Source organism: Asterias amurensis, chromosome 13, assembly GCF_032118995.1.
Source record: "Asterias amurensis chromosome 13, ASM3211899v1".
NCBI lineage: Eukaryota > Metazoa > Echinodermata > Asteroidea > Forcipulatida > Asteriidae > Asterias > Asterias amurensis.
Window position 1 is genome coordinate 10,123,838 of NC_092660.1, and position 27,046 is coordinate 10,150,883.

The following is a 27,046-nucleotide window of genomic DNA, read 5'->3' on the forward strand; positions in this document are numbered from 1 at the left end:
CCCAACTATGATGTTTGAGACTGATTACCCAGCGGAACTTTTCGCAAATCTTTCAGAAAAGCGCTGGATAAGGGTATTCAAAATGATAGTGTTTTTACACAATTAAAATCTATTTATAATTGCATGACTCGTTTATTTTATTCATTGAAAACATTTTAAATGAAATTCAGCAAAGTCCACGACTTGACATAGTCGTTCAAGCAGGTCCTTAACACTAATTTTTTACTAATCGAGGACTTCTCTTTGTTCTCCCAATATTTTTTTTCTCGGCCTTGTCCTACACAGAGACACTTCAGTACAATTATCACTCCATGACATTCTTTAAAACGAAACACAATGAGAGGTAACTTTGTAAACCAGTCTTTAGGATTTTATTTTGCACATCCATTTCAGTTTTCAGTGTGGGTTTTTCCTACTCAATCCCGAAAACATCCCCATATTGTTTCAAATAATAAATACATCCGATCATTTTTAAGTGTAAAATCTGGGGGGAAAAAAGGAATCCTAAAAACGTATACATGTGTTTCTGTTTAATTAACAATTCGTATCAGTACACACTTTTTAACAATTACAAAAACAAGATTGCTTGCAAGGAAGGGCTTTTAGTGTAAACAAGGTGCCGTTTTAATTTTGAAATATTCAAAATAATAACAAAGTTTGGCCCTGTTAAAGACCAAATGTGCATAGATGATTAAATATTATTAAAGCTAAATTTATGATAACAAAGTCAACAATACGTTGATTTAAAAAAACAAAAATCCATCATGTTCTTGATGTGTTTTTTATGGAATGATAGAATACATTGTTCAAAAGAAAATCAGCTAGAAAGAAAGGAATATATAAAAGGAGTTGTCAGTACACCAACAGTATGGATGGAAGCTGTGTACATACATTCTAATACTATAATAATTATATTTCTAACAGAAATTCATCAAACTAGCGCCCACTTTCACACTAGAAGGCTCTTTAGATAACCTTAACACACATGGCTTGCCAAATTGGGGTTATTATGAGTGAGACAATCGAAATAAGCAATAATTACTTTCTGGATCTTCAAATGCTGTTTTTTTGGTTTACTGCAAAAGCATTTCAGACACAATTATTGCTCTGGAAAATTGTATTGGTGTGAACTTTTCAATTTCGACTGACAGTCACGATTAAAGCCCGGTTCATATTTCCTGCAAATGCGAAGCGAGTTTGACGTCACAAATATCCTTTTGCACATATTCGCAAGTGAGTTGAGCAGAGCTGAACTGCTGCGAATATTCGTTGCGAATTTTGTGACGTCGACGTTCGCTTCGCATTCGCATGGCATGAAGTATGAATCGGGCTTAATAAGTTTTGTACAATCACCACGCCCCAATTTCATTGAGCTGCTATAAGCGCAACAACATTGTGCTTACCAGAATAAGGTTGCCAGCCAAACTACCATGTCACGTGCACAATTTGTGACTGGTATCCTGCTCATTTCTGCTAATCAGAAAGTCATTCATCAATATTGTCTGCTTATTAATCAGCTCAGTGAAATTGGGCCCTGTCATATTCTTTGTCTGTGAAAACTGAAAACTAAACAAGAATTCACATAAAAGCACACTATTTTCAATTAAAAGGAACTTGCAGCATTTGTTGTTTTAAAGTTTCTTTTATTGTTTGGCACTGATTCAGATTCTTAACCTAGGAGAAATTTTAGGACAAGTGAGCAGACCAGGGCTCAATGCGCTAGCTGTGTAAGCAAAGAACGCCTAGTAACGAGGTCAGAGTACGCATGCACACAAGCCAAATTCCCTGCTAACCCGTGAGATGTGCTTGATGTAAGTGCAGAATTCTCCACTTCCTTAAGGGCCGATTCTTTGCTTACAGTATGCAGAGCGATGAAATTGGACTCTGGAGCTTTTGTAAGTAGAAACGAGGCTGCTCTCCACGTGATAAGGGCACTACAACTAGAAAATGAAAAAAAAATCCACAAACTTCCAACATCCAGTAAGCTCGGTTTCCTCCAATTGCACCAAGGTGTGCCGAGCAGTACCTCAGCTAGCCTGAACATCTGACGTCACACTTCGAGGCTAGTGAATAACGCCAGAGACCTGCCTCCAAAACCGGCGTGTAGATTCACCTTTGACCTCAGTCATGTCACAAAGAGGTACGCAGTCAAATTCTATTGCGGACTTGACACGAGTGTACTGCTCAGGCATCTATAACTGTCATGTGCACGTTTATCCAGTATCATTGTATCCACTGGATCTAGCGGCAGGGACCTGTCTTTATCCTTGCGGATAAAGACAGGGGCCCAGTCTTTACCTAAGCAGATGTAGATGCCATGTATGAGTTAAAGTTGAATGTCTGGTACAGAGACTTGACTTGATTTGTCAATAATAAACACTTCACATTAAATTCATTAGATTTGGCTTGTTAAAATACTGTTTGTAAACTACTATTAAATCAATATTAATAAATAATAACGACTTACTCCTAATTTTTTTCGCAAAATGAGAAGAATGCTTCTTCCCAGCAGATGATTTTAAACCATGATTTATAGGTACCATTGTGTCGATAAGTCAAAAATAGAACCTTTGCAACTTCCATATTTCAAAACCTAAATGTACTAGACATCGCTCCTCTCCAATTTCTTGGTTTATAAAACGCATACATTTCAGGATGTAGAACAAAACAACGAGTGAAATGTTTCAGTTATTGCATGGTAAGATTCATCAAGGTTTTCAGAGACACCAAGTGGCAAAAGCTCTTTAATGAAACCACAATTTGGACTTGAGCTCCGTCAGTTATTTTAGAAGACATGTGCTTTTCCTTCCGGGGCTTCAAGCAAGTGGACCGAATCCTTGGCGAATCACAAGCCCAAACTGTGCTTTTGATTACAGACATGCAACTTTCTCATTTCAAACAAAGAGGAAATGGCTGATCACACTTCACTTTTGCACAGTGATTTTGAGTTTTCTATGGCACTGTTTTGAAAAGAAGAAGAGGAAATCAGCTGATCAGCTGAAAAGTTGCACGCCTGTCTGATAAGGGCCAAAAGTAAACTACCACTGTTATTATGCAAATCCTTGTCACTATGAGTCTATAAGGGAAGAAACTGGTACTTTGTCAACTCGTGGTGATGGGAGATTCGACGAGGGTTTGCTGGAGTACTTCCTCCTGTGCATTTCATCGACGTACGTCAGGTACCAGGTACCAGGGAACAAGTCAGCGATGGAACCTACTGGGGTGTACTTTGCTGTAGGTGGGGGAAAGTAAACAAAAACAGAAAAATAAATCAGGGTTGTGCCATTTTTGGGAGACTGTTTCCTTGTTTTAAAAGATTTGATAATAATAATTTAAAATTGTAATGCGCCCTTTACATATTAAATTATCAAAATCACATGACAAAATTGAAAATACATGGAAGGGAAATGGCAAAGAAAAGACAAAGACTAGTCTGGTCCTTGGGCCAATGCCTAGACTGCAGTATGGGGATACGTCTGTACGTAGACATAAGAAGACTTAAAGACAGTGGACACTATTGGTAATTGTCAAAGACCAGTCTTCTTACTTAGTGTATCTCAACATATACATAAAATAACCAACCTGTGAAAATTTGAGCTCAATCGGTCGTCGAAGTTGCGAGATATCAATGAAAGAATAAACACCCTTGTTACACGAAGTTGTGTGCTTTCAGATGCTTGATTTCGAGACCTCAAATTCTAAACTTGAGGTCTCGAATTCAAATTCGTGGAAAATTACTTCTTTCTCGAAAACTAAGTCACTTCAGAGGGAGCCGATTCTCACAATGTTTTATACCATATCAACTTCTCCCCATTACTTGTTACCAAGTAAGGTTTTATGCTAATAATTATTTTGAGTAATTACCAATAGTGTTCACTGCCTTTAAGAAACTTTACTACTCTCCAAAAGAAATTACATTGCTCGCACAAGTTACAAAAAGCACGGCAAATATCAAAAGTTACGAGTTACAAAAGCCAGGTACAAATTTTGCACAAGAAACAATGCACAAGGATTTAAGAAAAAAATCCCTACACACGCAGACAGGTCATGTATACAACAAGATAAATATATACTGTTTAGTGCACATTTCAGGAAATCATGCACATGCTCGGAAATACCGAAACACTGGTACGGCACTCCGTAAGTCTGCTGCTACCAAGCATCTCAGAAAATCTCACTGTTATGGGTTTTCTATATCCCGCTTTACACACCCGGGATGGCATCTCAAAGCGCTTCCAACATCATTACCCCTGGTGGTCACTGGGCCATCTCAGCTCCCTAGGCAGTATACAGTACATGTATGTGCTACAAATATGCGCTACAAAGCTAAACCAATCACAAGAACCATCTCTGCCCTTACAGGTACCCATTTACCCCTGGGTGGAGAGAAGCAACTTAAGTTAAGTGTCTTGCTCAGGGACACAAGTGTCACGACCGGGACTCAAACCAACATGCTGCTGAACAGAAACACAAGAGTTCGGTGCTCTTATCTGCTCAGCCACGACACCCCAACAACCCTTAGTACATAGTTCACCCAAAATGTTCCCTCTGAGGTATCAATTAAAATTAAAAAAAGATGAATCTACTCACCAAGGTGATGCGTATCCTCTCTCAGCTTCATCGTCTCTGCAAACACCGACGGCTCAACGCAACGGCGCGAATCCAGCCTGAACTTTAGATCATCAAGACTGCTCCTGAGCTTCCAGAGGGGCGACCCCGGCGCTGTGTCACCTTTGACCCGGAGGGAGAACAGGGATGCGGCCAGACCGGATCCATAAGAAAAGAGACCTACTCGTTTACCTGGTAGCTCGGCGAGGTTACAACTGGAAATAAAGGGGCAAACAAAAACAGCAATTTATATACACATCGGGTTTATTTCTTTATTTCTAGGCATCACACTAACAGTACACACAGAGAAATAACACTGTAAATAAGACTACAGAGAACAAGCCTGCGGAAAACCCAAAAAGAAATACCACAAGCGTATCTAAAGGCCAAAACAACCAACAAAGGCACATAAAAACACAAGAGAAAACACATCAGTATTTTTTTTATATTACATAGAAAACAAAAATTACAATTATAAAACGTATAGAAAATACATTTAAATCCATAAATTCAAGAATATAATTATTTATTGTCTTATTATGTGATTTATTATTTGATATCTGAATTTAATATAATATCTGAAGTCACATCCCCTTAGATGATCCCCTGGCCACAGCTTATCAGGTTGTATTATAAATTCGGGTGTGATCCCTGGCTACATACACGCACACAGCAGTTTAACGTTTATATGTCTTTACCAACAAACAAAACGCTACGCAAACATTTGGAACTTAGGTCCAGGTGGGAACGCATGGTAGAATTACACCAAAGTCAGTCACGGTAACTTTCCGCGTGGCAGTGGAAAAAAAGGCCAATGGGAACATGGCTTTAGTAAAGGGCACCTCAATAGGGAACATGATTATCTACAGAAACATTTCCAGGGGCACAAAGGCAATGACTTTTTACCTTGCTAGAAATGAGACTAGACCACCATACAGGGATGGGGTGTACATGTTGCCCACTTGGTTAGCAACAAGGGTGGAGGGTTTCGTCTTGGCCGCAAACATCTCTTTACTGCAGTTCATAAAGGCTTTCTCGACTTCACGGTCCATGAAGGTCTCCTCAAGCTTCAGGTCTCTGGAAATCGGAAGAATGTTCATGGATTTATTTAAAAACAAGTATGTATGTTAAACCTGTTTTGGTCTAACAATAGACCGATCCATTAGGCTCCGCCCATGACGCACCTGTGAGAAAGAACACGTGGGCCTCTCCAATGCCTTTCATATGCGCACATATGTCAGACGCTATTTGTCGGACCTTCGTTGCTTAGTGATTGGTCAATATGCAATGGATCGGTCTATTCTAGGCCACCTAAAATTTTAAGTAACAAGCCCTTTGAATATCAAATATTGAGTCCTGGAGGTGAGAAAGATTTCGGAATAATTCAAGTATTCCTGCTGAACAGGAATTTTTTATATAAAATGCCTTGATCTAGCTACAGGGATTTGTGCACTATGTAAGAACTGCGCGTTATTCATTACTTTGGAGGAGGTATGTAGATAAAAAGCAAGTTCAAGTGTGCACCATCGTTAACTAAATCTTGACTATTTTGACTCGAGTACCGGCTGGTCGACCATTTGGAACCAGCCTTAGCACCATGGTTTCATCCATTGTCCTGATAGCAGCCTGCTAACATGTGTAAAGCGCAGAAGAGAACCAGTTATACTTCATCAAAAAAGGCGGAAAGCAATGGAGTGTTTCCGATGGTCGACTAGACTTTCAAACGAGTCGTTTGAGTGAGTGCGTTCGCTGTGCATTGAACGATGCTGGTCGGGGGTTGAAAAAATGTTGCCAGTCGAACTTGCTCATAGTAACTTCTTCCGACTTACTTATAACCCCTAAGTCCTGCATAACGACCCCCGTCATCGGTGTCTGGCTTGGGGTCTCTCATGAAATCATTCAGCATCAACCGTGCTAGGGATTTCTGCACAAGCTTGCAGAACGGACTGTGAAAGCACATAGCATCAAATCTATCCATGGTATAGCGACTGCTGTCGCCCTCTGTTGGCAAGATCAAGGAAGTTTGGACAATGAATCTCGGGCCCAAGTTCATAAGAGCTGCTTAATAAGCAGAAAATATTGCTTAACAATTTTCTGCTAAGCTTAAATGAGCAGGATACCAGTCAGAGAATTGTACTCATGCCATTTTGGGTGGTGAACTTATTCTGCTAAGCATATTATTTTTTTGCTTAGCTACCTTGTGTACTTAAAGGCACTGGATACAATTGGTAATTGAAAAAAAACCAATATTCTCACTTGGTGTATCCCAACATATTATGCATAAAATAAACAACCTGTGAAACTCAATTGGTCATCAAAGTTGCAAGAAAATATCCATAAAAGATGCTCGAGAGAACCTTCAGGCCTGAAGTCTTTCAAATTTTATTGATGAAATGTTACCTTTTTTCTCAAAAACTACATTACTTCAGAGGGAGCAATTCCTCACAATGTTTTATACTATAAACAGCTTTCCATTGCTTGTTATCAAGTAAGTTTTAATGCTAATGTATATTTTGAGTAATTTCCAAACGTTCCAGTGCCTTTAAAATGCTCTTTGAAATTTTGAAATTGAACCCAGATAATGAACTTAAAGATAGACCAACACTTTGTACTTAAACACTTGTACATCACTAAAAATGGAAATATATATCTAAACCAGAGTCCAATATTTGTACGATGAGTACAATCTGCTTCCATTTAAGGCATTCCCGCTTATTGATTTGTTCTCTCCAAAGTACATGTATTTATAACCTCTAAAATACATGTATTTATAACCTCTAAAATGCTAAAACAATCTGAATCTCTTTTTTACAGTTTCTCATAATACAAAGGGATTAGTTTGGCTTTATCCCAATCAATCATAAAACACATCAATACTGAGATAACAAAAGCATTCTATTGTTCTCCATCAGACAATAATATCACACCCTTATCTTTGTGGGCTTGTTCAATGGACTCTTCCCATTCATTGATTGATTGTTCTATTTGAACACCAAGAGATAACACGTGGCTATCTCACTGTAATAGGTCAATACGCATTTAGCACCGACCCTTTTCCCAAAATAATTTCTACATGTTAAAGACACTGGACACTATTGGTAATTGTCAAAGACCAGTCTTCTCACTTGGTGTATCTCAACACATGCATAAAATAACAAACCTGTGAAAATTTGGACTCAATTTCAAAACTTATTATTCACACATCAGAAGTTAGTGGAAGTTTTTAACAAAGTTGCAGTTTTCACTTCAGTAGCCAACAGGACAAGTTGAGAAGTGGTGTTTACTAGCCCAAAGTAGTTTTGTATTAATAAGCCAGGATAATGTGGAAGGGTGAGCCCTTACTGCTGCATTAAAGCCATTGGACACTTTAGGTAAACAGTACTGTCCAAAGGCCCACACCTAGTGTATCACAACTTATATATAAAATAACAAACCTGTGAAAATTTAGACTAAATCGGTCATCCGAGTCGGGAGAAAATAATGGGATAACCCACCCTTGTTTCCCCACGTTTCGCCGTGTCATGATATGTGCATAAAATAAATCCGTAATTCTCGATATCAAGAATTGATAATTGTTTTAATGGTTTCTCAAAAAGTAAAGCATTTCATGGACTAATATTTCAAGAGAAGTCTTTCACCATTACCTTCTGTAAACCCTGTAAGTTATTTGTAAATCTGTGAACTAAAACAAAATAAATTCTGTACCGAAAGTGTCCAATGGCTTTAAAGCAAGGGATAGTTGAAAGTGGTCCTTTTTTTTATCTGAACCAACAACCTTGAGATTGCAAAGAAATCATTCCCTTTTTAAAAACTAAAAAATCACAACTGTTAGTAAAACATAATACAATTGTATACCTTTCTGCATTTGGGCCTCAGCCTTTACACAGTACCCCTGATAGCACTTGTCTAGCGCCCCCAAGTAACACTGAATAGACAGTTTGCCGTCCACGCGGGGGTACTCCGAGGCCATATCGGGCTTGTAGAAATCGTAGACGTGTTCCATGTGGGTGTGTCTTAATCCTGGATAAAAAAGGGGAGGAGACATATAACACTGACTACCAGAACTTTCCCCGTGATAATAACGAGGAATTTGCCAAAGCGCCTTTTCCCAGGATACAAAGCGCATACGAGAAAGAAGAAACTTACTGGTTGAAGAGGTAAGTTTCTAAGTTCTTTCTGAACTGAGAAATGGAGATGGAATTCCGGAGAGGTTGTGGCAGATCATTCCAGAGCTTTGGAGTGAATGAAGAAAAGGCCATTTGCCCAGTATGTGAATGAGACTACAGACCAGGGACTGAAACTTTATCTTGGAGAGGGCAAGGCCATTATCATTTTGCAAAGGGCACTTCCATTTGGGAAATCTTTAAAGTCTAAAGGAAGCTTTTGACCGGGGCACCAAGGCCAAGACGGCAACTGAGTGCCTGTGTAGTTCATGGCCTTTGTGATCAAATGAGAAGAGAGAGGGGAGGGGGAGGAGTCAAAGTATCACTGAAATAAATCCCTCAAATTACAACTGGGTTTCAACAACAAAATGACACTTTGAAACTTACAATAAACCCCTCAAATTACAGCGTGGCCGATCTTCAACATCAAAATGACACTTCAAAATTTTCAACAAATCCCTTAAGTTACAACTGCTGGGTTGCCCTCAAAACATTGAAGTTTTGAAATTTTCCTTTTAATAAATGTTTCCTCAATGTGATCCCACTCACAACCTACTCCTCTGCATTTAAAGTTACCTTAGTACATGTAGGTACTAATAATTTTCCGTTTTATATACCACAGAGACATGCAACTTTCTAATGGTCCATCATGCTAAACTTATGTAGTTTTTTTTCCCCCCAGTTTTCTATGGCACTGTTTTGAAAAGCAAAAGAGGAAATCAGAGGATCAGCTGAAAATTGCATGCCTGACCACGTCATCTTCTTTGATAAAACAAAAAACAGATTAAATGTGCAGGTATGCAATAACAACTTAAAATAGTTTTAAGATTTCCGATGTCGTATGTGGAGAAAACATACCATCACATTGTCGCTGATTCCTTCGATCGGTTAATAATAACAAATATATCCCAACAAGTATTTAAACTACGTTTACCTCTTTCTAGAACCAACGGGGCATTAGGCCCAACGAGCATTGCGATGGCACCAGCACCTCCGGTTGGACGGGCATTTCCGGTTGCGTAAACCGCTATATCTCCTGCGACCACCAGAGCATATCTTCCTGTGGCAAAAAAGCACCAGCAAAATGTCAACTCTTCTTACACTGTATACACAGCCAATTTTATTCAATTGTAAGTGAACAGTCTTGAAACTCTTAAAACCTGTTTCTGTTTGTATTAAAGCCATTGGACAATTTCGGTAAACAGTATTTTCCAAGACCCACACTTCGTGTATCACAACTTATATATAAAATAACAAGCCTGTGAAAATTTAGGCTCAATCGTTCATCGCAGTCGGGAGAAAATAACGGGAAAACCCACCCTTGTTTCCGCACGTTTCGCCGTGTCAGGACATGTGTTTAAAATAAATCCGTAATTCACGATATCGAGAATTGATATTGTTTTAATGTTTTCTCAAAAAGTAAAGCATTTCATGGAATAATATTTCAAGAGAAGTCCTTTACCATTACCTTCTGTAAACCCTGTAAGTTATTTGTAAATCTGTGAATTTTTTTTTTTTTTTCTGTACCGAAAGGGTCCAATGGCTTTAACCTCTCTGTAGAGAATGACTGTGCAAGTTTCACATGTATTCATACTTCCATGAACATGTGGGTACTAAACCATCGAAAGAGTTTTGCTTATAAATGCATAATTCTGTTTCTGTGAATACTTAAGTTTCAAACTTACGTAGTTCATGGGGGGAACAGAAAATGAATGTTGAGAAAGTAAAGAAACACATAAATATTCCAGAGAATAAGACAGGCCGACCTGAATTTTTACCCAACTGACATTCATGAAATCTTTAAACCTGCGTAATGGTTGTTGGTTGCACAACTTCCGACCAGAGGTTAAGAAGTCTAATACCAATATTATACTTTTCCTAGGATGTCAATGACAGACACTGTACAATGTATACAGTAATGGGTGCGTTCGTTTAGCTTCCCTGAGTCGACCCCGGTGTGTACTGTTTTTTTTCCCAGGACGAACGTGTGCAGATAATTACCCACGTTCGTCCTGTACAAAAAAAACGCCACACACCGGGGTCCACCCAGGGAAGCTAAACGAACGCACCCAATGTCAAGGTGACAGATGTTTGTAGTTAAGCATGGCAGGAAGTACGTTTCCTCCAATTGTAGTTCAAAAATATGAGGGAAAAACAGTTTCAGTTTTGCATCTTTGATTGGAAGCTTCCGATTCTGCATTTGATTTAGTCATCCCCCATTAAGTTAGTTGAGACATCCAGATAGGAAAGGCCCAACTTGAGTGATTTTGAGTTCTAGGTCAGTTGCTCAAAGATGGCAAATTTGTTTTGAAGTAAGCCGACTTTACACACCTACTCACTCCAAGTTAGCCTCCAGTAAAATGTATGCTTTCGCTAGTAAAGCCTGTTTCATAAATTTCATGTGAAAGCGAAAAAAACGAGAATTTTCTTGTGTCACAATTGGAAAAATGGCACGTACTGATTATAACGTCACCCAAATTTGCTTCCACATGAAGTACGAACCGTGCTTAATGGTTTGAAAGCACTACCTTTGGGGAGGGGGGGGGAGGGGAAATAAAAAAGGTGAGAGTACATACCATCCCATGCACTGGACTCTACCCACGCAGCAGCGTTAAATAACGCAGCCGTCCCACCATAACAAGCATTTGTCGTGTCGATCCCTTCCACACTCGTATTACCGGAGTCGCCGAACAGCTGCATCAAAACAGTTTTCACGCTCTTCGACTTGTCGATGATGGTCTCTGTGCCGACCTCCAACCGGCCGATGGAATCGTATGAGATCTGGTTCCTGTCCATTAGATTCTGAACGGCGGTCAGACACAGCGAGTTGATGTCCTCGCAGTCCGTACAGAAACCCATCTTGCTCTGACCGAGACCGATGGTGTATTTCCCTGCAGGGATGCCATCGAAGATCTCCAGTTGCTCTTGATCGACGTACTGGGAGGGGAAGTAGATCTCCGTTGCGATGATGCCGACGTCATCGGGCCAACGCCCTTCTGCAGCGTTACTCATGTTGTTAGGACTTGGCATCGTCTGCTACTTGAATCTTTGTGTAGAATCCAATTTCTGAATTATCGCTGTTTCTGAAATTGTTCAATATACTCTTTTAAATTTTTTGAAACAAATTAAATTAATTTAATAATAATAATAACCTGTTTTTTATATAGCGCTTTTCACACCCGGAGGGGTCCCAAAGCGCTTCACATTACCCCTGGTCACTGGACCTTAAACCACTCCTTAAAGGAACACGTTGCTTTGGATCGGACGAGTTGGTCTATAAAAAGCGTTTGAAACCGTTTGTTATGAAATGTATATGGTTAGAAAGATGTTTTAAAAGTAGAATATAATGATCCACACAAGTATCACTCAAAATTGCACGGTTTTCTTTTTACGTCGCGAACTATCACGGTCGGCCATTTATGGGAGTCAAAATTTTGACTCCCATAAATGGCCGACTGTGTTTGTCGACGAGGTAAAACGAAAACCACGCAATTTCGAGGCATATTTTTTTGTGTAGATCATTGTATTCTACTTTTACATCATCTTTCTAACCTCATGCATTTTATAACAAACGGTCACAAAACGCCTTTCAAAGACCAACTCGACCGATCCAAGGCAACGTGTTCCTTTAACCACTTAAAACCACAATTTGTTGAACAACCTTCGTTCAAATATTGATACCTGGCACTCAGTCACACCAGGGAGCTACAATAAGGGCGCTCAATTTTTGTATAATTGTTTTACTGAAGGGCTTAAAGCTCAATTTTTTTTACTAGACTAGGTAGAAATATAGAAATACGACCAGAATCAAAATGAGTATAGCAGCACTAACAAATTTGAAAATCAATCTAATTTGTCTTTATATAAATGTAACTGCAGATCAGACTCAAAGTCAAAGGGCAACTGTTTGTTTTGCAAAAAGATTACATATTTTGAATGTGTAATGACTGAGGTAGTAGCCAATATAATATTATACACTGGAAAAACACAAGACCACCAAACTTGGGAAAAGTTTCCTTATGGTGCCACCACTTTTTCATCCGATATGAAATAATATAGTATCTAATTTACCTCAATGAGATATCCCTTTTTGTAAAAAGAGTGAAAAAGTGGTGGCGCCATGCGGAAAGTTATCCCAAACTTGTCCTGCCACGGGTTTACTGGCCCGATGCTAAAATAATCACTGGCCTTGCGCCCCTGTGGTCCAGTGTTAATTTGAGCCGTGACACGGGGGACCATGCTAAAATTAATAATTAAAACAGGTGGTAACACAACTATTTTGGAGAGCTTAATTCTGCCACCACTTTTTCAAGTGGTGGCAGGATACGGAAAGTTATCCACTATTTTTTCTGGAAATGAAAAATTAAAATACAAAATTACATAGCGCATTAGCTGTACAAACTACCACTTCATGCTAATAATTGTGTTCTCATCATGCATGTAAAGATCATTTTTATCCATTGTTGATTTGTTTACCAAATAGTACCAGGATTCCTCTCTAAGTCTAATTTATCTTTTGCAAATCTCCTCCCCTCCACCCCCCCCCCCCCCCCCCCCCTCCAACACACCCCAATCCCTCAAAAAACTTCACAGCTCCTCCTGATTCCCTAGTGAATTCTTTTTCTAGCTACATGTAAACCCCAAGACATACCTGCTGAGGAGCTCAATTCGTTTTGTTTGAAAAATGACGACAAGATAACCGTTTCAGCCGAGATCCAAAACCTGAAATGGTTATCGCTCCAAATGCCGGTAGATAAAAAGTCACACTTCTTGGTATTTACCGTCCGTGCAAAAACAAGTCAGTGATCTCGCGATATATGCTGGTACGATTTGCTCAACGTCGTGTAAACTTTGACCAGGAACCGAACGATCTATACGCTCGATCCTGTGGCAAAATGTTGACCTGTGACCGGCCATTCAATTATGGTTAGTTACAGTACACACCACGCACACACCCCTCGTGCCTGGGACCCACCAGCGGGGTGGGGAGTAAGCTCTAGCTTAGTGGGCAGGCCCAGCAACCAGCACTCGGAAGCGTGATCGAAATCGCGTGACATTGATCGAATGATTTACATGCAAATAGCACACTCAAACTTAGTTTTCCAAAACACTCACCATGCTAGCATGCTGCACTTTGTGATCGTCATGTTCATTATTTATATAACCAGGGATAACCGTGGAAAATACTGAAGTAGACAACTTTGAATTGTTCTTTGTTTTTTGTATTATTTATGATGTAATACCATAGTGCCATGTGCACCGTATTCTAACTACAGCAAGCAAGCACGGGTTGTAACACTTTCTCTCGTCCCCATGAATAATAATTGCATTGTAATCTATTTTTTGGTACGAAGCTGCCCCTGGGAAGGCTGCTGGGAACGAGCAAAGCAAACACCGGTCCCGCTAAACAGCCACAGCGCCCTCATTCACTCATAATTCAGTTATGCACTTTTATCGTTTTCTGGGTCGATTATCAAGTTGGGAAGGAACAATGCTACTATTAAATTATGTAGTACCAGATTCGTGCTTTATTACAATGGAGCCCCTCCACGATTTTAAACGTATTGTATTAAAATAAGAATTAAAACCATTACTATGGGGCGCCGTTTGTCAATAGCGTTTTTGACACTGTTTTTATTATGGTAAGAACCATTAGAAAAGGTTTTCAAATTTTGGGGGGTTTAAAGTCAAAGCTTATAAATATGGTTTTAAAAAACGTGACAATTTAATCAACATAGAACGTGGTGAAAAAAAACAATGGTTTATATGAACTGATTCGTCCATTTAACCGTCTTCAAAACATAATAACCAACACTTTAGCAGCAGTGAAACATGGTTCACAAAACGATTTTTTACCTGGATGAATTCATTGCACACTCTAAAAATTCCCGGATCAGAATTGACCCGGATTTGGGTACAAGGGGGCCAGACCCAGAATAGGTCGATTTGACTCGGATTCCTAATTGTCATTGTGACCCGGAATCCGTGTGTGACCAGAAACTTGGTTAATCTGACTCGGATTCCGGGACACATTGATTCCGGGTCAAACTGACCCAGAAATGGGTCTGGGCCCCTGGGACCCAAATCCGGGTCAATTCTGACCGGGAGTTTTTAGAGTGTAGGCTGACCTGGTTTATTAACCATTCTTTCAAAACTTTGATGTATAACCATTTTTAAGAATCACCTAGGAATTATTTGGCATTAATTGTACTCACATTTAAATAATTATTTATAAAATGTAAATAATTATTCATTTTTGTCCACATTATTTATTGCAGTGTCAATTACAAAAAGGAAAACAACAAAGTGTGCAACTTTTATTTTATTTTATATAGTTTACGCTTAAAGCATCTGAAAAGGAATCACTAAATATCATTGATGTTCTGAACAAAACAGTTGTTTTAAAAACCAACGAATTTAAAGTCAAAGTTACTTCTTCGAACATTTAAATATCATGTCTTGGTGAAGATATATTAGTGACGGCACTCTTCACCAAACCCAATTCGAATCTTTTTCTACAAGGCCAACAAACAACAACAGAACAATATTGTTTTGCGTCCTGCCTTTTTGAAAAAAATGAGATGACACATTCTTTTATTGAGAACCGACTGGACGTTAAAAACATCTCAAAAGAGATCCCTAAATATCATTGCCATTGATATTCTGAACGAAACAATTGTTTTAAAAACCAAAGAACAACGGTTACTTCTTCATTCAACATTTAAAAAACATGCTTTGTGAAGAGATATTACGGCACTCTTCCTCAAACCCAATTCCAATAATATAACTCTACTTTTTTTTTATATAATAGTTTACGCTTAAAACATCTGAAAATGAATCCCTGAAAATCATAGCCATTGATGTTCTGAACAAAATAGTTGTTTTAAAAAAGGCAAAAAAAGAAAGAAAGAAAATAAAACATGTTTTGCGTCCTCCCTTTTTGAAAAAGGAAACAGGTGGACCCCTTAAATAATTTCGTTCCCCAAAATGGCCGCCTGAAACCTTTTTTGAGAGACAACCGACTAGACTTTTCCCTGTCTGCATGCATCGTTAATGTTTCCCTCTTTTCTGTCCGTTTATAAAACGGGGGGGGGGGGGATCGGGGAGGCGGCCTCTTTAAAGATAGCAGGCGGGGCGGGGACGCTAAACATGTTTTTCTTTTTCTACCCCAACACTGAAAAGACCATACAAAAAGCGTCTGACTGCAGCAGCACCCACTTTATTTTTGTTTAAGGCAGTGGACACTATCGGTAATTACACAAAATAATTATTAGCATAAAACCTTTCTCGATGACGAGTGATGGGGAGAGGTTGATGGTATAAAACATTGTGAGAAACGGCTCCCTCTGAAGTGCCATAGTTTTTGAGAAAGAAGTAATTTTCCACGAATTTGATTTCGAGACCTCAGATTTAGAACTTGAGGTCTCGAAATCAAGCATCAGAAAGCACACAACTTCGTGTGACAAGGGTATTTTTTTTCTTTCATTATCATCTCGCAACTTCTACAACCGATTGAGCTCAAACTTTCACAGGTTTGTTATTTTATGCATATTTTTATGTTGAGATACACCAAGTGAGAAGACTGGTCTTTGACAATTACCAAAAGTGTCCACTGTCTTTAAGGCTCAAGCGCTCCCGTGCAACGACATAAAAGAACCGACTCATACCCACGCTTTAACGTTTATGCCGCTGTTGACTGTGAGGATTCCAACTACTTTTTTTGGCGCAATTGCCCGAGTCAAGTTTAAAAATCTTTCAAATTACAATAAAGAATTGTCAAACATTATACACATTAATTTACATAATAGTTTATTATAAACATATACCTCGCTTGCATTCGGTTTAACCACTGTGCCCCAATATTTCCAGGCTCAGTTCTGACACTTAGGCCTAACGTTCAACTTTTGTGGAATAATATACCATAAAAAAAAAACGTTGCTAACTTTACACAGCCCAGACTCGTACAGACTTGACCTGCATAGCTGCGTCTTCACCGTTGTTGACGTCTGGGTTCCATGTAGGATACCAGTCATCCTTGGCGTTCCAGAAGTCCGATGCTGCAGTAGGGGAATCATTAGACCAGGGTTTCGCGTACGGTTGGTTGGTCAGACCATCCGAGAAGTAGTTGGTTCCACCCACAGCAACGTTCAGAATGATGTAGAACTGTTCAAATAGAAGATTTAGATGAATAAGGTTTGTATCCCTTTTATTAGGCATGGAATCGGGTATTATGGTGGACTGGCGGTTAGTTGTCTGCCTTTCATACCCCTTTTTCAAGAATGAACTCAAAACCCATCTCTTAATTTAATGAGCTGTTTCATCACCTTCTGTTTATTTTGTATTTAGTTCCAAGATGTCAGCTTAGTAAGGGTTTTTGCGCCAGGAGTGTCACCTTGTGACAGACAACGCGCATTATAAGTCTCAATTTGTATTATTTTAGTATTATATAAAACAAAGGGTTTGTTCGATTCCCGGAAAATGTAACCCCATGATTTGTTAAATAGCTTTCTTTCTAACAGGCTTACTTTTGAAGCACTAAGTCTAATATTACCGTTGAGGATTTTGGTTGCGGGTTTTCGGTGTTGCGAGTCATGGCATGTGCGTTCCTCGTTCTGATATTTTTGTTTAAATTCAATTAAATTGACCTTATTTTCTTTCAATGATGGTATAAAACATGATATGTGTTTCAACCACATCCACCTCAGACAGAGACAAGACAAACACAGACAAGACAGACGGACAAACAGAGACAAGAAAAACGGACAAACAGAAACAGAGTATGGAGGCCGATTTGATAAGCCTAAGGCTTGTACTATGTACCTCACAAAGTAGTCAATTAAAAGAAAGGAGGCTTGAAAACAAATGTGAAGTTTTTAGTAATTTAATTTCAAATATTCAATGTAAGATTTGTATTGATTGAATTACCTCTTGGTCGAAGGGTGCCACTTTAGATGTTGAGCCCTTCCAAGGGTTGTCTGTACCGGGGGCATCGGCTTCGAACTCACCAAACTCCCAGAACCCATTGGCGCCAGGGTCTGCGTTCAGCAGTAACTCATCGTCCACGAAGAACCTGGATTAATTGAAAGAAACATCGACAGTTCATTGAAAATGAATCTATGAGTCAAGATGTTTGACCTTAAAACCCACATGCAAACAACCGCAACAAACAGACACACAACAAACAAACAAACACTCTGTGTTGCAGTCACTGTGTGGACATTCCTTTGTTTTTGTACACTAAAAAACATTGATTTATTATTCATCAATACTGTAAATAACACTGTTTGGACATGTGTAAGTCCATGGTTTTTCAAGTGTATGGACATTCCTTAGTTTGGGAATATTCAAAAATTGAACTGTAAAACACTGTGTGTACGTGTGTAAGTCCACATAGTGTTTCAAGTCCCTACATTATGTGGACCTCTTTTGTTCTCAGGTCCACACTTCGTATATGAATTGACACAAAAACAAGCAAACAAACAGACGACAACTTTATTATTACGTAACTATTTTGCATCATAACTGTGCACTTACTTCAAGCCATTAGATGTCCACTCCATTCCGTACTTGTGGAAGGCATCCCCAAAGTGTCCGGTTGCCAAATTCCTGGAAGATTAAATGGAATATTATTATTTTATTTTTGTTTGAATTAAAAACATAGTTTTTCCCGACCATTATCGGGCAAAAATACTCAATTAAATTCACCAATTCAACGCATTTCCACCAAAACAACTTAAAATTGGGTTTCTTAAAACATTTAATTTTGTTTACGTGGACACATGATTTTTCAAAGGCCGTCAAAGGCATGTTAGGACTACACTTTGACCATTCTTAAGTTGAATTTCAACTACATTTTGATGATAAAAAAACGAAGGTTTTTAACCAGCTAGAACTCACTTTGTAGCGTGCGTCTTGGGCCATGCGTTAAATGGCCAGTACGGTCCCCAGTGCATCGTGGATCCCATTTGGTTTACTCCAGCGTTGACGCCATTGCTGTCGAACAAGTTTCGGTTTCCTATTGAAGAGAAAAAGGGCACAGTATTTCGAGTTAATACTCGACAATCTCTATTTTACTGGGAAACCTTTGCGACTCTCTCACGAAATTAATGTATATTGGAATAGTCCTTGAGTGAAAAACAAAAGTGATAAGCAACACTATTTCTATTTTTGGAGGGGGGGGGGAGGGGTAGGAGAGAAACAGATAGCAAACAAAAACTTGTACGTCTCTCGTTCATTAGCAAGGTCGCTGGGGGACTTGGCCAAACTACTTCTTTGTACGAGGAAGAATACAATGCAAAATGAGGTTTGGGACTTCAGATGGTACTCTTTATAAGCAGAACCTCTTCTCCAGTGGCTACGAGAGCCGACTCTATGGTTTTTTATTAAATAATAATTGTGCATCTTTCGAACCCACCTTTGGGGTAGGGGTGGGGGGATGTTAAGAGGGGAAGGGTTCTCCACTCCCTGCCCCTACCCTTCTTCCCGTTATTATACCAGTGGTTATTTACCTCGGCTTTCCACCATATCGATTTCACCAGACGCAGGCCAGCCGCCGTATCCATTCCGCTTTGGCAGGAGCCAGATAGCTGCGATCACATACAAATAAAATAATAAAACAAAATAAAAACATTGTTTTATCAATCACGGAAGTGATCACGGTAGTTTGATAACTATTATAAGGATATGATGTTTTGGGGTTGAACAAAAAGAAATTGACTGGCGCGGTATTCGAACCGCGACCTCCGACAACTGAGCTATCTTACTCGTATAGTCGTGGCAGCCGGTCTATGTCGACCAGGGCGTCCTCATCTCCTTTAATCTGCTTTCTCGTGAGAGACGACAGACACATCCACTTTACCATTAATTATTATAAGGCCGGGTTGAACAAAGAACAATCTACTGGAACGTGGGATGTGAACCAACGACATACGGATTAATGTGCCGGCGCGGCAGTCAAAAACCGTTCAAATGTCATTGTTTTTATGGTAAGTTATGTACCTGGCCAAAGCCAATCACCGGCAGGCAACTTAGCGACTACTTCCACTTTGCCGTAAGTAAAGGCGAATGAGTTGACGGTCCTAAGACGGGCAGATTGGATCGGGTTGACGGGGTTACTTCCTGAGCCGGTGCGCTGGCAACCATAAAAGGCGTTTCCCGTACATAGGTCGGCTGGTGCAGCTCCTATTCAAAAATAATGATACAGAACATCAGTTAAAATGTTGGTATTTTCAAAGCAGTCGGTGGGATTTGTATACCGTGTGGAAAAATTGAAATTCGTTTAGAGACATTTTAAAAATAAATTAAACCAGTTTTAGTCTCCTGAAAACTGTACAGGGAAATTGTACATAAGTGGAGAAAGCATGGATTGGTATAGGGGGATATAGATTTTGTACTCGTATAACTAGGAAGACCCGTTCTCAAAAGAACTTTATCTACCCAACAAAAAGATATGATGTTCCCCTAGCCCTGGCGGCCTTACACTTTCGTTTTGTACTACAGAAACGGGCCTCAATAGTTAGGACTCTGTTCCTGTGTACAGAGAAAGAGTCATACAGGGCTAGATGTCCCCCCTAACCCCATTATACACTTTCGGAACAGAAAAAAAATAAAAGTTCACAGATTTACAAGTAACTTACTGGGTTTACAGAAGGTAATGGTGAAAGACTTCTCTTGAAATATTAGTCCATGAAATGCTTTACTTTTTGAGAAAATATTAAAACAATATCAATTCTCGATATCGAGAATTACGATTTATTTTAAACACATGTCATGACACGGCGAAACGTGCGGAAACAAGGGTGGGTTTTCCCGTTATTTTCTCCCGACTCCGATGACCAATATTATTGAGCCTAAATTTTCACAGGTTTGTTATTTTATATAATATAAGTTGCGATCCACGAAGTGTGGGCCTTGGACAATACTGTTTATCGAAAGTGTCCAATGGCTTTAAACTATAACAACACAATAGTAGCTAGCCATATGCAATGCCTATCAATGTAGGCCCTATAAATTAACCAATCAAAGTGATACTACCAACTTACCCCAAAGATCAAGGGTCCCGGATGTTATAAATGCGTCTCCATATCTGTCAGATGTCAGTGTCTGGAAAATTTAAAAAAAAAAGTGAAAATAATTGGCTGTTTTTTCGTGAAGAGGGGCATTTGAAAAGAGTTTTTCTCGCTCAAACCAATTAATTCCTGACCATTAAATCTTGTTATTTTCATAGAAAGTTATACATTAATTGGACTGAGGGTAAATTTTACGGACTTCTTCAAAAAGGGGCGGGGCCACTTACCGGTTTCAAAAAGAGGGTGTTGTCTCTGACGTAACTGTTTGAGCGGTTGTTGGTGTAGTATTGGAACTCCCAGTTCTATGATGAAAAGCATAATTCATAATTAAAGGCAGTGGACACTATTGGTAATTACTCAAAATAATTATTAGAATAAAACCTTACTTGGTAACAAGAGTAATGGGGAGAGGTTGATAGTATAAAACATTGTGAGAAACGGCTCCCTCTGAGTGCCATAGTTTTCGAGAAAGAAGTAATTTTCCACGAATTTGATTTCGAGACCTCAGATTTAGAACTTGAGGTCTCGAAATCAACCATCTAAACGCACACAACTTCGTGTTACAAGGGTGTTTTTCTTTCATTATTATCTCGCAAGTTCGATGACCGATTGAGCTCAAGTTTTCACAGGTTTGTTATTTTATGCATATGTTGATATACACCAACTGTGAAGACTAGTCTTGACAATTACCAATAGCGTCCACTGCCTTTAATGATTTTTCTTTGCCTAGAAAATAAACAAATAGTATTTTTGAGGTTTTTTGTGTTATTCTTGACTACTTCATTCAGTATTTCGGCGCAAACAGAATGTTAAAGGCTGGACACTGTTAACTAATCGAAGTTAATGTAAGCATGAAAACTTACTTTGTAACGACCAAATGGTGAACTGTTGACAGTATAAACAGTGCGAGAAACAGTGAAAAAGGGCGTTTTTCCAAGTTTCTTTATTTTCTTGCAACTTCGATGACCAATTTGAGTAAACATTTTCACAGATTTTGTTATTTTGTTCATAGGATACACCAAGTGAGAATACTTGTCTTTTGACAATTACCAAAGGTGTCAAGTGCATTTAAATGAAAAAATATTTTTTTAGTTTTTTTTTCTTCTCATTATCAACCAAATTGTCATCCATCTTTACATCATCGTTCGCCCCCTCAAAATAATTGGTCTTACCCCGCCCCCTCCAGCAGTAATTTCGTGCTCCCATACATCCATGTTGAGTGTGCCGAATGTATCCTCAAATAACATCCCATTACAAGGCATGACGGACATGTCACATGACGAGTCACATGGGTAGCTGCTACATCCGGGAGTTACACTTCCTGTACATTAATTAAAACTATACGTTAAACTTCGTAAATATTTTTTTTTTTAAATTGAGCAATCAAACCTTACTTTTAAAGTTTACTGTTGGCAAAGGGATATTGCCTTCGGAGTGGATGCCGATGGGTTGTAAAATGAATATAAAGATTCACTCAAATATCCAAAAGTTGTGCAGTTTTTTACTTCATGAACTAATACGGCCCGCAAGTTCGTGGAGTCGTTTCGATAACATGGCAAAGTTCACGAAGGTAAAGGATAGCCACACACAATTAATGCACAATTTCGACGGATAGTTTGTGTTAATCATTAAATTCTACGTTTACTAAATCTTTCTAACCCGACCTGTTCACAACAAACGCCTTTATAACCGAAAGGCGCAAAAAAAAAAAAAAAAAAAACCAAAAACCGAAGGCAACCGTGTCCATTTAACACCAAGCCAAAGCAATGTTTTAAAAGAGAGCTTATTCTGGCATACTATTTGCAAAACAACGTGCATACATTAAATTCACAGTGACGGTATTGCCTGTCTGTTTCTAAAGAATGTGCGTGTGTGTGGCTGTGTGATTGGTTCCTATTTTGTAAATGATCTGTTTACCACCTCCAGGTGCTTTGGGCTGATTGGTCGCCGTGCCTGATGACGTAGTTGGCTGAACGGTTGTCTTGGGGTCTGCTGGAGGAGCACCCGGGGACAGAGTGGCTACAAAAAAGACAAGAATAGTATTAACAATTATTTAAAGACAGTGGATACTATTGTCAATTTTCAATGACCAGTCTTCTCACTTGGTGTATCTCAACATAAAAACAACAAACCTGTGAATTTTTGAGCTTAAATTGGTTGTCGGAGTTGCGAGTTAACTATGAACGACCCCCCCCCCAAAAAAAAAACACACACAAAAAACACCCTTGTCACACGAAGTTGTGTGCTTTCAGATGCTTGATTTCGAGACCTCAGATTCTAAACTTGAGGTCTCGAAATCAAATTCGTGGAAAATTACTTCTTTCTCGAAAACTATACGTCACTTCAGAGGGAGCCGTTTCTCACAACGTTTTATACTATCAACCTCTTCCCATTACTCGTTACCAAGTGAGGTTTTATGCTGATAATTATTTTGAGTAATTACCATTAGTGTCCACTGCCTTTAAAAGTCATATTTTTGTCATTTTGTTTTTAATTTTATTTTTATATTCTAAAGTATAGTTGTATGGTTCCCCATTTATAATCTCTTTCCACACTGTTGTGAACTCACCTATGGGTTCCGACCAGATGCGATCAGTCAACGTATAACCGGCGTCGTTGTAGATGACCAAAACCCAGTAGTATATCGTCTGACCAAGCATAGGAAGATGGGATGGAATGGCTCTGTTCTCGTGGATCCAATATCCATCTATGGGTAAAAGAGGAAAACTAGTTAATACGCCAGCTGAAAAAATGTCTGTAGACACATCACACCGTGAGCCCATTTTCATAAAGCATGTAAGCACAAAAGTTCGCTTTGAGGTTTCACCCCAATTACATTAAGTTTGCATTGCTGTGGCTGGTGCCTGACTCAATTTCTGCTTAGCAAAGAAATTTGTCAAGCAGTATTTTTAGATTTATGATATTGAGCCGAGCTTGTGTATGTGTGGATAGGATGGATTACTTCTTGAGATACTTCGGTGAGGTTTTCCTTAAATTGTTTTAGTGATTTGCTGGAAATGAGCAATGGCATTGATAGAGAATTGATTTGCTGGAAATGAGTAATAACATTGATAGAGAAAGCATTCCAGTCTTGGATAGGACAAAACTCTTGTCTCAAATCTTGACGGATACGAATTTGGTGGATAAGGTGATGATTATAATAACTTCTATTGCAGAGCGTTGCAACATCTTTTTCGTTTTATGTGACTTTAATTTATAAAAATTATCAAATATTTAATAAAACTCGATAACTACCTTTAGGTGATGTGACATCTACATTGTATTGTCCGGCATCCACTTGGTCCAATGGGAATCCAATGTTATAGTGATAGGCAACCAGACTGATTCCTGGCTCATCTGCAAAACAAAAAAAATCAAAAATATTGCAGTCAATATTGTTTAAACGGATAAACTTTAAACTGAGCAGCTTGATGAATTTCAACTACAAATGCAAACGAGGGAATGGGAACAAAATAAAAGCGGAGAATAAAAAGAACTTCTTAAAAACGCGTTAAAGCTATAAAGGGCTCTGTTTATATAAGCAACAATTCAGTTGGGGGAACAGAAAGGCCTACTGCAGTTCAATCGAAAAAAGATCTGTTTATTGTCAGTTTTAATCAAGATACTATAAAACATGACAGTGCACTTGTCAACTAATATTTTATTGAACCAAATCGGTTTGTTTTAGAGAGGAAACAAAATTAATATTGGCCAAGGCCCAAATTGTGAAACTATTTGACAATACAAAAAGCAAATTTAACCAACCTAAATAATGGATAAATATTTAAGAAAGAAAATCAATAAATTAAACGTATCAACTTATGCAAAGAAAGTATTGTTCTGAAGCTTTGCTTTGTGTGGAAGACGAAATTATAAATAAATAGCAAACTTGCAGGTACAACGTGTAAATCTCTTTTGTGGGAGTGTTGGCTCTGAAAAGAGCCGGTGTGGTCTCGACGTTTTCTAACAGTATCTGCTCGTCTTCAAGAGCAAAGAACACCTGTATATCTTGAGTATTTATTGACTTTTATCATGGCGCGACCATCTTGTTTTTCCAATATTCAAATCAATGTAACCAAAGCGAGGTTGGAAGGGCAAACAGTCTGGTTCCCCTTTGTACAATGACTATCAGTATCCATTACTGTTATTGGGTATAATGGGCATGGCCAAGATGGCGGCGGCATGATAAAGGTCTATTACTTACCTTGAATTGAGAAACGGATTCCACTTGGTGGGAGCATCCTTATGGTTGGTGTGGGGACGTTGTAAGCCGTGACCTGAGACCAGGCCATGGCTAGTAGAACCAAAACAAGCTTCCCCATCATTTTTCTTCCACGGTCCAAATCACTCTATGTGGTACAAGGTACAAGTGTAGGCGAGTTTATATACCCGTACGAATGAGGGAGTTCTTTCTGTATTCAGTTTATGCAAGTCATTGGGGGTATTGGAGCAGTGTGGGAGAGGTACATGTGTTTTAAAATATCTTCTCAGCTTTGATAATTTTAATCTGCAAAAATTAGATTTAGATTTGAGCAAGATTACACGAATTCCATTATAAAGGTTATTGCATGACGCCCTTGTCCTCAAAATCTCAACCAGAGGAAGTTTTAGGCCGTGCAAATCTTGCGCGTATTTGAACATTTGGACCCGTTAAAGTTTGATTCCTCCACGCGAAAGCAAAGAGCGGTCCCAATAATGGTCGCTAGACACTTCGTCAGACACTTGGCAAAAATCCTGAATTAGTACGAGGTACGAAGTGTCTAATTGTAAAAATAACAAAGGTAAGAAATGTCCTGGCACTGACTTGCACAGTCTACTTGGGAAGAGGTTCACAAAACAAAACAAAACGAAATTTAATAGGATTTAAATTATCAAAAGCCTAAGTATGTGGTAACATCTGGATAGTTCTCGCGGAATTAATACAAAATTACGTTACACAACTGTCCTGGGGGAATTATCTGTTATTAGGACAAGCTTACATATAACGTTGTTGTCCATCATAAAACACAGAATGAGGTAAACAATATTGTAGGTGATGTGAGCGGTGTATTTTTACCACTTTTCGCACATAAACATTTCGCACCTTCTTACAAGACAGAAAGTGTCCATGGGTACGAAGTGGTAAAGGTAGTCTACGACGTGTGACATTCACGTAAGCTAATTACTAATGACGGACACCAATTCATTTAATACAGTACCGCTTCAGTAGGTGTTGGGTGTTGAGAACGAATAGTTTAACATTAGGTCAACAGAAATTATTTCGGGTGAAAAGCTTTCGAATTGATTCTCCCAAAGTTGTACCAAAGTTCCGTAGGCACATTGTATACGTTTGGCTTAAAATTAAGGACACTTAGAGCCAACGCAAACTTTTCGTTTGAAACCTACATCAGCTTTCGATATGTTACACCACTCAGAGAAACATTTTACTTCGAAGTAATTTGCTTGTGTAAAAAATATCAGTTTGTTTTGTTTGCCCCAAGAAATGTGAATCTGAGAAGCGTCACTGTCAGTAACGTTTCTCAGATAGTGTATTCCTCTATAATTAGGTATTATTTCGGGCGATATCTAAAAAAGCGCCACCTTTTGAAATTGAATGTTCAGATGTAAGTTTTATTATTGTACACATCTGTATTTATATTTTAAAGATTAAAAACAATCGAACGCTTCCCGAAGGTATGCCTATACTTTAAAATTACTCACCTCAAATAGAAAGCAGACGAAGGCTGTTTTTTTTAAGCGCGTCAACAGAAATGTGCGATTACAGTATGTTACAAAAACAGCTGGAGTACTACACATGGAGAAATGGACCAGGCAGCAGTAGATCTTCAAGATTTTGTTGAAGTCGAGAGAAAACTACTGCCTCCTATATAACCGTGGAGGAATAAAAGAGTGGATTTTGTTCTGCATTGTGAAATCTTTAAACAATGGACCACAACAGAATCCATTGACCTCATGTGAGGACGCAGTTTGGGCTTGTGACGTCAGGAGGCCTCTGATATTTTTAGGAAAGTGACGTAGGCTACACCAACACACAACGGTTCCATCTATGGTTCCAGGTATCACAATAGATGTTTTCATCCATCAAGATCTGTTGATGACTAGACTGCATTTAATACCTGGAAACTTGATAAAGGTACTAAAACAAGGGCGTTGCTTTCTGACGTCATAATTCTCTCTTGGAGTGGATCATGGACACTATTGGTAATT

General features: G+C 38.9%; 2 protein-coding genes across 4 annotated transcripts; both read right to left on the minus strand.

The window, feature by feature from the left end:
- Positions 1-346: 346 nt before the first annotated feature.
- On the minus strand, positions 347-14,089 carry LOC139946126 (hydroxymethylglutaryl-CoA synthase 1-like). Of its 2 annotated transcripts, none has more exons than XM_071943742.1 (8): positions 13,887-14,089; positions 11,348-11,854; positions 9,706-9,831; positions 8,464-8,628; positions 6,438-6,609; positions 5,515-5,685; positions 4,591-4,823; positions 347-3,232 (listed from the first exon to the last, which is right to left on the minus strand). In XM_071943742.1, the coding sequence occupies exons 2-8, from the start codon at positions 11,799-11,801 to the stop codon at positions 3,069-3,071; spliced, it is 1,485 nt and encodes a 494-aa protein (XP_071799843.1). In that variant the 5' UTR covers positions 11,802-11,854; positions 13,887-14,089; the 3' UTR covers positions 347-3,068. The 2 variants fall into 2 exon arrangements, with proteins under 2 accessions (XP_071799843.1, XP_071799842.1); XM_071943741.1 differs by lacking the exon at positions 13,887-14,089 and adding an exon at positions 13,423-13,742.
- A 1,803-nt stretch (positions 14,090-15,892) lies between these two features.
- On the minus strand, positions 15,893-26,691 carry LOC139946045 (beta-1,3-glucan-binding protein-like). Of its 2 annotated transcripts, none has more exons than XM_071943630.1 (14): positions 26,540-26,691; positions 25,044-25,188; positions 24,095-24,196; positions 23,409-23,546; positions 22,760-22,858; positions 22,012-22,160; positions 21,067-21,141; positions 20,813-20,873; positions 19,770-19,952; positions 19,280-19,357; positions 18,669-18,786; positions 18,306-18,377; positions 17,697-17,841; positions 15,893-16,934 (listed from the first exon to the last, which is right to left on the minus strand). In XM_071943630.1, the coding sequence occupies exons 1-14, from the start codon at positions 26,633-26,635 to the stop codon at positions 16,716-16,718; spliced, it is 1,680 nt and encodes a 559-aa protein (XP_071799731.1). In that variant the 5' UTR covers positions 26,636-26,691; the 3' UTR covers positions 15,893-16,715. The 2 variants fall into 2 exon arrangements, with proteins under 2 accessions (XP_071799731.1, XP_071799730.1); XM_071943629.1 differs by having other exon boundaries at positions 22,757-22,858.
- Positions 26,692-27,046: the final 355 nt, after the last annotated feature.